The 14,823-nt window shown below is 45.7% G+C and overlaps 2 protein-coding genes across 5 annotated transcripts in view; one reads left to right on the top strand and one right to left on the bottom strand.

Annotated features, from left to right (window-relative positions):
* Nucleotides 1-14,218, top strand: part of ninl (ninein-like) — a 55,325-nt gene extending 41,107 nt beyond the window's left edge. For 2 of the 3 annotated variants that reach the window (XM_067610992.1, XM_067610993.1), the window contains 14 exons: nucleotides 526-665; nucleotides 2,270-2,407; nucleotides 3,118-4,539; nucleotides 5,728-5,832; nucleotides 7,480-7,549; nucleotides 7,627-7,794; nucleotides 7,910-8,005; nucleotides 8,828-8,941; nucleotides 9,861-10,007; nucleotides 10,112-10,270; nucleotides 10,821-10,934; nucleotides 12,201-12,401; nucleotides 12,480-12,593; nucleotides 12,681-14,218. In XM_067610992.1, coding sequence (XP_067467093.1) covers nucleotides 526-665; nucleotides 2,270-2,407; nucleotides 3,118-4,539; nucleotides 5,728-5,832; nucleotides 7,480-7,549; nucleotides 7,627-7,794; nucleotides 7,910-8,005; nucleotides 8,828-8,941; nucleotides 9,861-10,007; nucleotides 10,112-10,270; nucleotides 10,821-10,934; nucleotides 12,201-12,401; nucleotides 12,480-12,593; nucleotides 12,681-12,872 — 3,180 coding nt within the window. In that variant the 3' untranslated portion in view covers nucleotides 12,873-14,218. The remainder of the gene's footprint in view (nucleotides 1-525; nucleotides 666-2,269; nucleotides 2,408-3,117; nucleotides 4,540-5,727; nucleotides 5,833-7,479; nucleotides 7,550-7,626; nucleotides 7,795-7,909; nucleotides 8,006-8,827; nucleotides 8,942-9,860; nucleotides 10,008-10,111; nucleotides 10,271-10,820; nucleotides 10,935-12,200; nucleotides 12,402-12,479; nucleotides 12,594-12,680) is intronic. The other variant, XM_067610994.1, reaches the window with a different exon arrangement.
* A 374-nt stretch (nucleotides 14,219-14,592) lies between these two features.
* Nucleotides 14,593-14,823, bottom strand: part of gins1 (GINS complex subunit 1 (Psf1 homolog)) — a 4,426-nt gene continuing 4,195 nt past the window's right edge. For both annotated transcript variants that reach the window (XM_067611000.1, XM_067610999.1), the window contains exon 7: nucleotides 14,593-14,743. In XM_067611000.1, coding sequence (XP_067467101.1) covers nucleotides 14,675-14,743 — 69 coding nt within the window. In that variant the 3' untranslated portion in view covers nucleotides 14,593-14,674. The remainder of the gene's footprint in view (nucleotides 14,744-14,823) is intronic.

Raw genomic sequence — 14,823 nt, 5'->3', positions numbered from 1 at the left:
TTTTATAGTCGACATGCAGTATTTATAATCTTTAAATGCACAATAATCTCTCGTTTGGATCATTGTTGGTTTAGATTCAGATCAATAAAACAGTATAAATATGTATCATTTACTGACTTACACGACAACAGAAAACAGCTGCAAACATCTGTCAAACACACAGGTTTCCTTCTTCTAACGCAGCCAGTAGAAATGAACATGATACTTATTAAAGAGTGCAGCCTGTAAACATGAAATGTACAAAAAATCTTTAATTGATGTTAAACATGTTAATTTTTTACCTCCTTCAAAAATCAGCAGGTTTTTGTTTTGTTGACTTTTGGGGAAACTTGTGAAAACTTCTTGTGGTTTTGTAATTAAATATAATACGTCAAGTTATTTATTAGCAGCGTTCCTGTTTCCTGCAGTGCATCGTTACTGAGGTTCAGCTGGTAGTTGTGATGCACACAAACAACTCACAACAACAATGAAAATGTGTTTTTTATCATCTAAATAATAAAGTAAAGAAAGTAAACTCTGTCTCAGCTGGAGATCAGTGAACTGGAGGAGCAGAAAGCTCAGGCGGAGCAGCAGGTGAAGCAGCTGAAGGAGGCGCTGGACAAACTGCAGATCCAACATGGAGGAGGAGGAGGAGGAGGAGGGTGGAGCTCCGAGCAGGAGCGCAGGTGAGGAAGATGACCTCATACACGCAGCTACACGCAGCTTCACCCAGAAAGTTTCTGTACTGGTGTCGATGATGTGGAGAAGTTTAGGAACTGGAATCCTGGTGGAGTCCAGTTACACTTCATGAAGGAGCCGAACTTCCACATTCAAGCATCTATAACATGAACTGTATCTCCGCCCCCCCTCAGTCTGATCTATGTAGGAACCTGTTGGTTATTAGCTCTTAGTGATGAATCATCAGAGACTCTGCAGCTCCTCTCGGCTTTACGGAGCTTTATAGTGAGTTTCAGCTCATTGTTTATCTGTCCGGCTGCAACTTTACTGTTCTGGTTCACTCTCAGCGTCTCATAGCGTCGTTTTCAGAGAAAAAGCTGTTAAAAGTGGCTGAACACGACCTGCTCACAGTTAGCTGTAGACTAGCTGGTGAACATAGTGGAGCATTTAGCAGCTAAAGAGCCAGATATTTCCCTCAGGAGCTGGTAGAGAGTAAAAACAGCTAAAAGAGAGAATATTGGACAGAAACATGAATGATAATGTTGCTCCGTAACTGCTGGATGTGGAAATAAACAACTGTTTGCTAACATGTTAGCAACAAGTACTTTAAAAGCTGATAATATGACAGAAGTAGTTTTTACAGACTATTCTGCTGAAAACAAGTTCAGGCAGCTTTAACCAGATGGAAACTATAAAGGACCAAGACTAGAACCCTGAGGAACCCCACAACTAATCACTGAAGTTACCAATGTGACCATCATGTTGCTCTGTAACTGCTGGATGTGGAAATAAGCAGCTGTTTGCTAACAAGTTCAACATATGATGAGTCAGAGTTGTTGTTCACTAGTAAACATCAGTTACTGACGGTTCAGAGGTTTCCGTCCAGACTGAAAGAGGAAGAAGAGATTTAGTCCGTTTGGTTAAACGTCTTCAGTCTCATTTACTGAGTTTTCTCCTTAACTTTACTGCCACAGAGCATCTGGACTCTGCGTAACCAGACTCAAACACCGAGATCCAGATTCATCTTCTCTGAAGAGCCATTTAAAAAACAAACAAACAAACAAACAAAAAAACGCTTAATGTTGATGCAAGTCAAAGAAAAATGAAAACAGAAAACCTTCAACTTGTTAACGGCAAGATGGAGAATTATATTCTGTTATTTTATCCTGAATCGTGTTTCTGGAGTCTGTTAGTTGTTCCGACTGATCTGAGAGCTTTAAACACTTCAAACATCTTCAGCTTTATTAAGATGATTTATAGACATCATTTACCTTATTTTATTCACTTATTTATTTTATAGTATTCATGTTGTACATTTTTATCTTATTGATATTATTTGTTTTTTAATCTAATTTTTATTTCACTCTATATTTTATTACATAGTTTTTATTTCTCGTGTGTTTTAGTCTCAAATTGTTTCTGTTTAATGTTAAAATTTTAAATGATTGAATCTGCTGAAAATACAACTGTTGTTTTCTTTCTACATATTTAGATTAAATGACAGGAGTCGCAGCCTTTAAGCAGAATCGTATTGATCAATAAAGTTAAATTGACCTGAATGGAAGCTCTTACTGTTGGAAACAGTCTGACAGTCTGTGTCTCGTGTTCCCAGGATGCATCGGGAGCGGGCCGAGCTGGAGCAGAACTTTGCCAGAGAGATCAGTAATCTGGTGCAGAGGCTGAGCGGCGAGAAGGACCAGCTGGAGGCGGAGCTGAAGCTGAAGATGGACCAGGAGGTGATGCTGGTCAGGTGGGTGGTGACGTCACACTGTTGGGAGGTTTTTACTCTAAACGTCTAAAATAAATGTATCATCAGTGTTGAAAGGGAAACGAGCAGCCTTCAGTTGTTAATAAACTAATAAACATGATGGAGGAAAAGGATGAAAATAGGTCGCCAAACCTGCATTAACTGATTGTTCTGCTGCCTCAAAGTGGACCAAACAATCCATAAACACTTCACAACAACCTGTAAACACAACATCTGACATTTCATCTAATAATGTAGCTGTAGCTAACATGTTAGCAAACATCCAGCACAGCCACAGCAACAGGATCATCACATTAACAGAGTTAATAATGACTTGTGGGGTTCCTCAGGGTTCTGCTCTCGGTCCTTTTATAGTTTAAATTCACATGCTAACATGACGGGTAGAGTTCGGGTGTACGGGTGCAGTTCAGGTGTACAGATAGAGTTCAGGTGTACGGGTGCAGTTCAGGTGTACGGGTAGAGTTCAGGTGTACGGGTAGAGTTCAGGTGTACGGGTAGAGTTCAGGTGTACGGAGGGTTCATCAGGAAACAGCTGAGACTGAACCAGAGATGGAGAGAATTCGCTGTATTTTCTAACTAGCAGAGATATTTTCTAATCTGATTCATTATTAATATGAACAAAGCAACATGTCAGCAGTTTCATCAGTTAACAGACGTCTGAGCAGCTCGCTGTGTGTTAACGCTGTGAGCAGGAAGGAGGCAGAGCAGCAGCTCTCTCAGATGAAGCTGCAGCACGCTGAGGGTCAACGCCGCCTCCTCCACCAGCTCCACCTGGAGCGCCAGCAGCTGCACGACCAGAGAGGATTCTGGGAGAGCCGGCTCATCCAATCGGAGCAGGAGAAGCTCCGGTGTGAGGAGAGAGCGAGGGAGGAACAGGCTCGGATCTGCTCTGAGTTCTCCTCAGAGAAGAAGAGGATGGAGGAGGAGCGGCAGGAGGAGGTCCATCTGCTGAGGGAGCAGGTCTGCAGTCTGCAGGAGCTCATACACACCTCAAGCCTGAATATCAGCCAATCAGACGCCAGCTTACAGGAGTTCAGAGAGCGCTGTGGTCAGTTAGAGGACGACCTCAAAGCTTCTGGTGAGCGGTGCTGCGAGCTGGAAGCCAGACTGGAGGAGGCCTGTTCTCAGCTGGAGGAGAGCATCTCCTTCCTGGAGTCACACGAGGTTCTCAATAAATGTCTCATCTCAGAGAAGAGCTCTGCGGAGGAGCAGCTGCAGCTGGTGAGGAGCTCTGCGGAGGAGCAGCTGAAAGAGGAGCAGGAAAACCTCCAGAGCGCAGCGTCGGACAGCCTCCTGCAGGACGGGGAGTTGGTGGCTGATAACTGCAGCCACCTCTCTGATGCATTCACGCAGCAGCAGGCGCAGCTCAAAGCCAAAGACCAGACTGTCAGCGCGCTGCACTCTGAGCTGGAAGCCCTGCAGGAGGCCATGAGGACCAAAGTGGAATGTCTCTCCAGACTGACTGCAGAGCTGGACTCTCTGAAGACGGACCGTGCCAGGCTGATCCAGGACCTGAAGGAGCAGGCCATGGCTGTAGACAACCTGCGGCTGGAGCTGGACAGAGTCTCAGAGGAGTTGTGCAGGAGGAGGAGTGCTGAGGAGAGTCTACAAGAGGCTCTGAGGCAGGAGCAGACCAGGACCTTGCAGCTCCATTCCAGTCTGCAGGAGGAGAGGGAGGAGGTGGGCCGTCTGAGCCAGGAGAGCGGGAGCTACACCCGGCTGGCCAACCAGCTCTCCACCCAGATCGTAGAGATGGAGGAGGAGATCACCTCGCTCAGAGACCACCTCCGAGATGTCAGCGCCCAGCTCAACAACACCGCAGACCTGGTCCTGGACCTCAGGAGACAGCTCAACTCCAGAACCAGCGAGGTGGATCGGCTCCAAGCCCAGACGGCAGACACCAGCGAGCTCTTACAGCGAGCTGAGGCGTCCTCTGAGAAGCACCGCGGCGACGTCCAGCAGCTGCAGCGGGCCCTGCAAGACTCCCAGAACCAGCTGAGGACCAGGGAGGAGGACTTTGACCAGGAGAAGAGGAAGATGACGCAGCAGCTGATGGAGCTGGAGACGCTGGTCCTCGCCCTGGAGGAGGTGATGGACCCGGCCAGTCCACACAGGTGTGTGTGGGGCATGAGACCAGCTCCACCTGAACGCTGACTAACCTCCATCTGCAGCTTAAACTCTGAGTACATGAATGACTAACTGCATCGATCATGTGACTGAGACGTTTCCAAAGGTAGAAACTCTGCTAACAGAATGAAACGCTGATCGGTTTGTCGCCCACAATGCACCGCTGCAGACTGAATCCAGTCCTGGAATGCTTTAACACTTCACCTCATCTCTAACCGAATGGCAAATGCATGACAAACTGAATTCCTTCATGTTTCTGTGTCATCACTTCATCTTTAAACTCAAATGTTCACTCAAATTCTGCTTTGATGCACTTTGTGTTTATTATAGTACGAACTTCGTATTCCTGGTAGAGAGTGCAGAGTGAAGGCCTCGGTGTGCTTCAAACAAACAGTAATGTGACGTTTTAAACATTTCAAATCGTTGAAATACTGAAAGAAGTTGAAGTGGAAGAACTGGACTAAATTACTATAATATAACTATAATATAAAGGAAAAAGTTTTAGGCAGCAGTGAGTGAAGAGTCAAACGTGACACTCAGATTTCAGCTTAGTTTTGGTCCAGTAATCAACATTTCTGTTTGATCTGTTCTCAGACAGCTAAGATCTGTCCTAACATCTATCTAAGAATGATTAAGTCTGAGTGCACAGTCTGAATCTCCAGGCAGGATAAAAATATAAATGTGGATGTCATCTGCATAGAAGCAGAACTTTATATTGAGTTTCCATGTGGAAGCATGTCAAACTAAAAGAAGCAGTGGTCCTCATATAGAGCCTTGTGGTACTCCACAGCAGAGAACGTCAGTCTGAACTGTTCTATCCTCCTGGTTGACTCTCAGATCTCTACAGCGACTCAGTCTTTGTGGTTTTGACACCATGAATCATTGCACATTTTCACACGGTCTGTTTCTGTAGAGACGGTTTCAGATGCTGTTAGATGATCCTTTAAACACTTTGAAGCATACTGAGGTCTTCCTCCAGCTGATCTTTAAATACACACATGAATCAGTGATATACAATCATCTTTGAATCAGCACAGAGGCGTCTCTTGTCAGGTTGATTTACTTGCATAACTAATGAGAATAATTTCCTCTCTAATCATCAGTCAGCTGACCGAAGCAGCTGCGGTTTGTTTTCAGGTGTTTGTTCTGACCTGTGTTGTTCTGACCGGCTGCAGGACTCAGCTGGAGGAGGTTCGTTCAGAGAACGGCGCTCTACAGGAGCGACTGAGCGTCCTGCAGCAGGAAGTCGCCAACATGGAGGACGACGTCGCCAAGAAGAGGTCAGTGAATACTGTTTCATTGGTCTGGGTGCTGTGACCTTTGACCCTTCATCTGGCTGAGACCCAGAAACAGCAGGTTGGACGTCAGCAGCGGGACAGCCAGTCAGTCGTTTCAGAAAAGTGATTTCTGAACACCGTTGACAGACGCATCACAACCGGAGGCCGAATCGCTTCATAAATGATCAAACAGACACATGTGAGAGCTGCAGACCCCCCCCCCCCCCCCCCCCCCGTACAAGAATGAGGAAGGTTTGAGCTCATATATGAAGCAGCACTGAGACACAAACAGATGAAAGTTCATATATAAACAAGTCAAATGTAAATAAAAGAAATAAATTCTTGTAAATCAGATAAAAAACCTTCACTGCAAACAAGTTATAAAATCTTATTTTAGGAAAGTTAAACCTTATTTTTTCTTATCAAACACAAATATTCCTGTCGAGCAACATCTGCGCTGCAGGTTATTACATTATATATTATTATTTATCTCAGGAAGGTTTTCAGGCTGGAAAGTGGATTAAAAGTGGTTCAAACTTTAAATAATCTAGTTTCAAACAGGCTTAAATCTCATTTTAAATCTCATTTGAAGGTTTGATTATGTTTGATGGAGGTTTATGATTTTTCTGCTAGTTTCCAGGAAACATGTTAATTCATCTGTGCTGCAGTGAAATTATCACATTTCACTGTTCAAAGACGATTTATCAACGTTTGAAGTAGGAGAGTTATTGCAAAATATATGGATGTGCATCAACGTATTAAAACGATGGCACAAAATAAAAGCACAATTAAACTTGTAATGACAATAAAATCAAATTAAACAACATAAAAGTGAGATTAATGAGACACGTTGAGGTGAAACACCTGAACATGTCGACGGGAATCGAACCGCCGATCTTCTGATTGGTCGACCGGCTCTTCCTCCTGATGGATGTTTTACATCTAAATACTGAGTTTCATCACTTCTTCAGGAGGCTGTGAGATAAATGAACCGTAGCTCACGATCTAAATATTGATTTATCATTTTAACGTTTCACATGATGATGTAACAACTTCCTGCGCTGCAGCTGGTGATAATAACATAAACAGCTTTAATTCAAATAACATAAACAGCTTTAATTCATTCATACTGGCAGCAGATCGCTGAGGAGATACAGAACATCTGGAAGAGAAGTTGATTATCTTTCGTCACATTATAGCTGCTGATGAAAATGTCGGATCTGTGTTACTGTGACGCATCTTTAACCTGAACATGTAAACATGTTCTCTAGTCAGCCGTAGACATGAATGTTGTTTATAATCTTCTTTAAATGCAGACCTCTGAGCTTCAATGAATGAGTTATTTTTTTATGCATCCATTCATCATTCATCCACGTCCAGGTCCTGATTCATGATCAATGACTTGTCAGTTATATTATTGGGAATGATTGTTACAAACTGCCAGGAAGTAAATAAATGGACATTTATTTCACATCACAGCTGGTAAATAATTCTAATCTTATTCTTATCTTCACCTTTCATACTTTTAATTGGTCTTAAAAATGTCTTAAAGTCTTAAATGTGGAAGCTGCAGAAACAGTGAAACAGTAAAGATCTTTTATCTACAGTTGACCTGAAATAAATAAAACATCCTGCTGCTTCTGCCGTCAGGAGGAAACTGGAGGAGATGGAGCGAGAACACGAGAGGAGCAGAGAGGAAGAGGAGAAGCTGCACAAAGAGGTGAGAAACCATCGATCCTTACAAAGCTACAGACTGTGACCTCTGACCCCTCAACTCTTCTTCTGTGACGCCTGCAGAACTCCAGGTACCGAGAGGAGGTCCTGGATCTGAGTGGCAGGAACCTGCGGCTCAGCAACGACAACGCCGAGCTGAGCGCCCGTCTCCGTGGAGACCAGGAGTCTGTTCGGATGCTGCAGGAGCGCCTGGCGCTGGTTACCAAGGAGCAGGAGGAGCGGGGCGCTGCGGTGAGTTTCACAGTTGTTTGTTTGTTTGTTTGTTTGTTTGTATGGGAACTGGACAGAGCGTGTCCCCTCGTCCTCATCTCTGATTGGCTGACAGTTGGCTGCGGCTCTGTTTCAGGTGCTGCAGCTGCAGGATGCGACGGTGCAGCAGCAGGCGGTCTGGACGCAGGAGAGACAGCTGCTGGAGAGAGAGCTGAGCTGCTGCAAGGACAAGGTAAGCTAACGTTAGCATAGCATACCAGCACTGACCTTTAACCTTTTAGCACTACTACTATTTATCCCTCCTGAAGGGTAAATGAAGGACTAAGTGTTAAGTGTTGCTCCGGGCCTTGATGCAGCCACTTCAGTCTGTGATTGGTTGTTTATTCATCGCAGTTTCTTTTGCTTCGTGGTAGAAAAGTTTCTGTCCAGTGAAGATTTCAGCTTGTGGTCGAACACAATGTCACAAGAACAGTTTCATTGTTTGGGAACATTTGGGAACACTGGGAACACTGGGAATTGTTCTGCTGTAGTCACCGCCAAACCAAACGCCACGATTGGTCCAAACGACAAGCAGCTGCTGATTTGGACGTTTCATGCAGTTTAAAGCTCTCACAAAGTTTGTGGAGATTTCTTGAATTTGTGTTAATTATTGCGATCACAGAGTCTTAATTTCCTGGAGGAAGTGATTGATAATTATTAGAAAAAACAAACCCTGCACCTGGTCAGCTGCTTGAGTTTGCACCACGGCTCTCTGGAGTCACTCTGTATCTCACAGCCAATCATCAAACATCATGCTAGCCAACAATAACCGGCTTACAGCATGTTAAGCTAACTAGCAGGCTGCGGAGCCACTTAACAAACCAAACAGTCTTCTTCAGCAGCCTCAGCTTAGCAAGCAGCAGAGCAGACACCTGTATGTAACCAGCTAACAGCTAACTGAAGAAGCTAGCTAGTGGACCTTGAGTTGAGATTATGAGAACATAATCTTTGATGTTTAACTCAGCATGTTAATAAGTCTGTTGACTGCTGATTTATTTATTTATTACTTTGTCAGCTGGGTCGTCTGTCAGAGGTGGAGGTGGAGCTCAGCAGTGTGACTCTGAAGCAGCAGTTGTTGGAGGAGGACAAGACCAAGCTGCTGAGAGAGGCCGACGACCGAAACAACAAGGTCACAACTCATAAACCAGCAAATAACCACATAAAACCAGCAAATAACCACACAAAACTAGCAAATAACCACATAAAACCAGCAAATAACCACACAAAACTAGCAGATAACCACATAAAACCAGCAGATAACCACATAAAACCAGCAGATAACCACATAAAACCAGCAAATAACCACACAAAACCAGCAGATAACCACACAAAACCAGCAGATAACAACATGAAACCAGCAGATAACCATAGAACCACCAGATAACCGCGTAGAACCACCAGATAACCACGTTGAACCTCCAGATAACCACGTTTAACCACCAGATAACCACGTTTAACCACCAGATAACCGCGTTGAACCACCAGATAACCACGTAGAACCTCCAGATAACCACGTAGAACCTCCAGATAACCGCGCAGAACCTCCAGATAACCGCGCAGAACCTCCAGATAACCGCGCAGAACCTCCAGATAACCACGTAGAACCTCCAGATAACCGCGCAGAACCTCCAGATAACCACGTAGAACCACCAGATAACCACGTAGAACCACCAGATAACCACGTAGAAACTCCAGATAACCACGTTGAACCACCAGATAACCGCGCAGAACCTCCAGATAACCACGTAGAACCACCAGATAACCACGTAGAACCTCCAGATAACCGCGCAGAACCTCCAGATAACCACGTAGAACCACCAGATAACCGCGTAGAACCACCAGATAACCGCGTAGAACCACCAGATAACCACGTTGAACCTCCAGATAACCACGTAGAACCTCCAGATAACCACGTAGAACCTCCAGATAACCGCGCAGAACCTCCAGATAACCACGTAGAACCACCAGATAACCACGTAGAACCTCCAGATAACCACGTAGAACCAGGATATAACATTAAACAGGTTTCTGGATGTTTTGGTCGTCAGGTGGAGGAGCTGCAGCAGGCGTTGATCTCTCTGGAGTCGGAGGCCGAGCTGCTTCGCTCTCAGCTGAACGCCGTCAGTCGGGAGAAACTCGGCCACGCCCAGGAAGTGACTGACACCCAGAGGAAGCTGCAGGACGCTCAGAACAAGGTCAGAGAGCCACGGTTTGATTCTCAAACAGCTGATTCTCAGGACTTTAATGAGACTGTTTGACTACATGTGAAGAAACGGTGTCTCTGTGCGGCTGTCGGCAGGTGGAGGAGCTGGAGACCGGCGTCCGGAGGCTGATGAGGGAGAAAGAGGAGCTCCGTCAGGCTCTGGAGGAGCAGGAGGAGCGGGAGGAGCAGGCCTCCGTCACTCAGCAGGAGGAGACCCATAAACTGAGAGTCCACAACCAGGAGCTTCAAAACAAGGTAGGAGAGTCCGTCTGCAGAGTCCAGACCGGTTCCACATCTGGACAGCTGTGCAGGTGTTACAGTCAGAGGTAACAACGGTAACAAACAGGAAACTGTCCACAGCTGGAAAATCTACAAACTCTGCAGAGTTATTGGAATAAAAAAGTCCTGAAGTTTTCCTGATCAGCCTTTAAACTCAGAGATCTGTTCCTCCGTCAGACCTCCGGATCCTATTTCTTTGTCTCGTCCTGTTTTCAGTCTGATGCAGCTGACGACTTCCTGTATGCTGCAGATCAACAACCGCAGCAGCTCGATGAGATCATGAATACAGATCCAGGCTGACTGACTCTGCTGTGTGTGTTTGACTGTGCTGACTGTTGTAGTCTGACTGTTGTAGTCTGACTGTTGTAGACCCTCAGAGCCACACAGACACCATGAACTGGTCTTTACACAGACTGGAGTCTGCAGTGTGGATCTGTCCTCCCCTGTAATATGATGATGATGATGATGATGATGATGATGATGATGATGATGATGATGATGATGATGATGATGTTGTTGTCCTCAGCTGGCAGAGCTGCAGGTCCAGAGTCTGGAGACCCAGAAGCTGATCCAGGAGCATCAGAACCTGAAGACCAAACTGAACCAGCTGGAGATGGCGAGGACGCAGGACCAGAACCAGGTCAGGACCACAAGTCCCAGACTGACCTCCAACCGTGTGTCTATCCTCTCCCTCCAGCCGTGTGTCTGTCCTCTCCCTCCAACCGTGTCTGTTCTCTCCCTCCAGCCGTGTGTCTGTCCTCTCCCTCCAGCCGTGTGTCTATCCTCTCCCTCCAAATGTGTGTCTGTCCTCTCCCTCCAACCGTGTGTCTGTCCTCTCCCTCCAACCGTGTCTGTCCTCTCCCTCCAGCCGTGTGTCTGTCCTCTCCCTCCAGCCGTGTGTCTATCCTCTCCCTCCGGCCGTGTCTGTCCTCTCCCTCCGGCCGTGTGTCTGTCCTCTCCCTCCAGCCGTGTGTCTGTCCTCTCCCTCCAGCCGTGTGTCTGTCCTCTCCCTCCGGCCGTGTGTCTGTCCTCTCCCTCCAGCCGTGTGTCTGTCCTCTCCCTCCAGCCGTGTGTCTATCCTCTCCCTCCGGCCGTGTCTGTCCTCTCCCTCCAGCCGTGTGTCTGTCCTCTCCCTCCAGCCGTGTGTCTGTCCTCTCCCTCCAGCCGTGTGTCTGTCCTCTCCCTCCAGCCGTGTGTCTGTCCTCTCCCTCCAGCCGTGTGTCTGTCCTCTCCCTCCAGCCGTGTGTCTGTCCTCTCCCTCCAGCCGTGTGTCTGTCCTCTCCCTCCAAATGTGTGTCTGTCCTCTCCCTCCGGCCGTGTGTCTGTCCTCTCCCTCCAAATGTGTGTCTGTCCTCTCCCTCCAGCTGTGTGTCTGTCCTCTCCCTCCAGTTTGTGATGTTTTATGTCTTTTTTCGTGGTTGAATTACAGGAATTTAGGTAAAATTGCAAGCAAAGTAAAATAATGTGATTTATTTAAACTGCTGGCAGTGAAGAGTCGTATGTAACGACTTCCTGCAGATCACAGAAACAACTATATTTCAGCTGAACATGAGAACCATGAGGACTCAAGGTTCTATAAAACAGAAAATACTGTACTTGAGTTCCATTTATAACCTTTATTAAATAAACTTTCAGCTCAACATCAGCAGCAAATAAAATCATCAATAATGTTATTAAAATAAATCTAGTTGGATGTTTATGTTTGAGGCAGATTATGTCTCCTGACTCACTGAATCAAACCTCATCTGGGAACATTTGGGAACATTTGGGAACATTTGGGAACATTTGGGAACATCATAATTGCAGATATTGCGGAGATTTCTTGAATTTGTGTTAAATGTTGTGACAGCTTCCTGGAGAGACTTCCTGTCCTCTCAACTCAGTGTCCCGGTCTTCCTCCCTGCAGGCGGACTCTGCTCTCAGTCTGGTGCAGGCGCAGCACGTGCGGCAGCTTCAGGAGCTGCAGCAGCGTGCAGGTGAAGGCTGCAGGCAGCAGGTGCAGCTGCTGCAGGCTCAGCTGCAGGAGGAGCAGAGGAGGAGTCAGCAGCTGGAGGAGACGCTGAGGCTGCAGACGCAGCAGAGCTGCTCCCAGATCAGCACGAAGCAGGTAAACACACGACCAGCTTCAGACTTTACATGTTGATGCATAAATAAAAAGATGAAGCTGACTGTGTGTTGTGTTCAGGACCAGTACGAGAAGGCGCTGGCGGCGCTGCAGCACAGGATGGAGGAGCTGGAGACCAAACTGAAGGGAGTGCGGCTGGTGCTGCAGGAGAAGGTGCAGCAGCTCAAAGAGCAGGTCAGTGGAGGCGTTTAACGCTACAGACGGGACTGTCCGCATACTTTTTGGCCGCGTCTCTCACCGCGGCGTTTGTCTCGTCTGCAGATGGCAAAGAACACGAAGTCCGGCGTGATGCTGAAGGATCTGTACGTGGAGAACTCGCAGCTGATGAAGGCGCTGCAGGTCACCGAGCAGCGGCAGAAACACGCAGAGAAGAAGAACTTCCTCCTGGAGGAGAAGATCAACGCGCTCAACAAACTGCTGCGTGAGGTCGTCCTGGCGTCGCTCGCCACCTAGCTGCTCAACGCCGCCCCGAGAAACACCCGAGACACATGTAGTCAAAGCCCAACAATCACATCCTCTTCCTCCTCCTCCTCTTCCTCACTGAAGATCCAGAATCTCTGAATATGTAAATGTTGTTTTTCTTCTTGTTGCTTCTGTGTGACGTCCGTCTGCACACGAAGCTTCAATCTTCATGAGGACGAAACTAAAAGTATAATATAAATATTTCCAGTTAACTTTACTTTACTGGTTTTTAAATGCAGGACTTTTACTGGTGATGAAGTATTTCCACTTATTGAAGTTAAAAGCTTCTGCAGGTCTCAGAATGTGACGGGTCTCCAAACACAGCGGAACACCGGCGTTCACATTTACCGCCAGCAGAAGAAGAAGAAGAAGAAGCTTTTACGTCTTCAGCAGCTCAGAGACTTTAACACCTGGACGTACCTGCAGGGTCGATGACATCACAGCTAGTCTGGAGCCAATCGGGGTCCAGTATTCAGCCTCCGCGGCTGCAGCAGGAAACATTTTTACTCTTTTTTTACAAGAACTTTTTTTGTCAAAACCACAAAATATAATTATAAAAAGTGTTTTTACACGTCTGTTAATGTTTGACACTCAAAGTCCACTTACATGCTTTTTTCTGGAGCTTTCTACCACGACTCACAGCTTTCAATCAAACGACTTCATTGAGGTGTTGAAGCAGAAAATCAGTCGACGTGTTTATTTCTGGAAACAAGACGTCAGCTTCACGCAGCGAGGAGATCAATATATATATTATATTTATATATATATCAGCCAATCAGATCAGTTTGATCATTAATCAATAATCAGCAGATTTATGACAAGAATGCCAAAGATTCAAATGTTCTGACAGGAAGTTTAATCAACGTTGTGATGTCATCAGATGTCAAACCTGTTAGTTTATTGATCCGCTGTTAACTAATCAATAGTTTTAGTAATCTGATCACTTATTGATCTCTCATCATGTTACTGTGATGGTTTCAAAAACGTTTTCTGACGCAGCAGCCAGGTGAGCCATCATCATCATCATCATCATCCTCACCTGTAAGGACTCCGCCTCCCTGAAGCTGCCGGACAGGAAGGAAAACCAGTCTGACCAGTCTGTAAACTGGACGGCACCAGTCTGAAGTATTATGTTACTTTATGTATCGATGTTTTGTTTTATATATATTTTTATTTTTGTGAAGGTGGAAACGTTTTAATTATTATAATAAAGAGTTTCAGTCTGTGTTTCCTGCTCAGAGTGAGACCTCCTCCTGAAGCTCTGCATTATTATAATGATGTCACATGAAAACCACATTAAACCAGTTTGATCACATTAAACCAGTTTGATCACATTAATGGTTTCAGGTTGTTTTTCAGTCTCTGAGAGTCGAATCTGATGGAAGCAGCTCAGCTGATCAATAACCAATCACTTCTCTGATCAATAAAATGTGTCAATATGAAGAAAATGTAAGAAAAAAAATTGAGACTAAAATTGAATCAATGAACAGAAAATTAATCTGCAGCTCTGATAATCGCTCAATCGATCAATAGTTCTGAGTCATTTTTAAGAAACGATACAAAGATTCAGCAGGGTGATCAATACCTGCATGATCAGGTGATCAGGTATTGATCAGCTGAAGCTGCTGTAAGTTCACCTGGACCTGTTGTCATAGCAACAGGTTATTGATTAGTCATCAGACTGTTTTCACTGAAGAAACAAAACATTTATAAAAAATATTTATTTTTGACATCAGGATATTAAATCAATCAGTTTCCAGACAGTAATAATCAATAAACACGATCAGGATCGATCAGGACATGACGTGCTCCAACACGCCCTGACGAATCAGCTGCTCACATTTCCACCGCGGCAGGAAGTGCTGCGGACAGAGAGAGGAAAGAGACGTTACCATGACGATGTGCTGCCACAGCGACGAGGAGGAGGAGAAGAAGAAGAAGA

The sequence above is a fragment of the Thunnus thynnus genome, chromosome 14 (assembly GCF_963924715.1).
Source record: "Thunnus thynnus chromosome 14, fThuThy2.1, whole genome shotgun sequence".
In the NCBI taxonomy this organism is placed as follows: Eukaryota; Metazoa; Chordata; class Actinopteri; order Scombriformes; family Scombridae; genus Thunnus; species Thunnus thynnus.
Note: the sequence above shows the minus strand (reverse complement) of the source record. Positions and strands in the feature narration are given on the sequence as shown.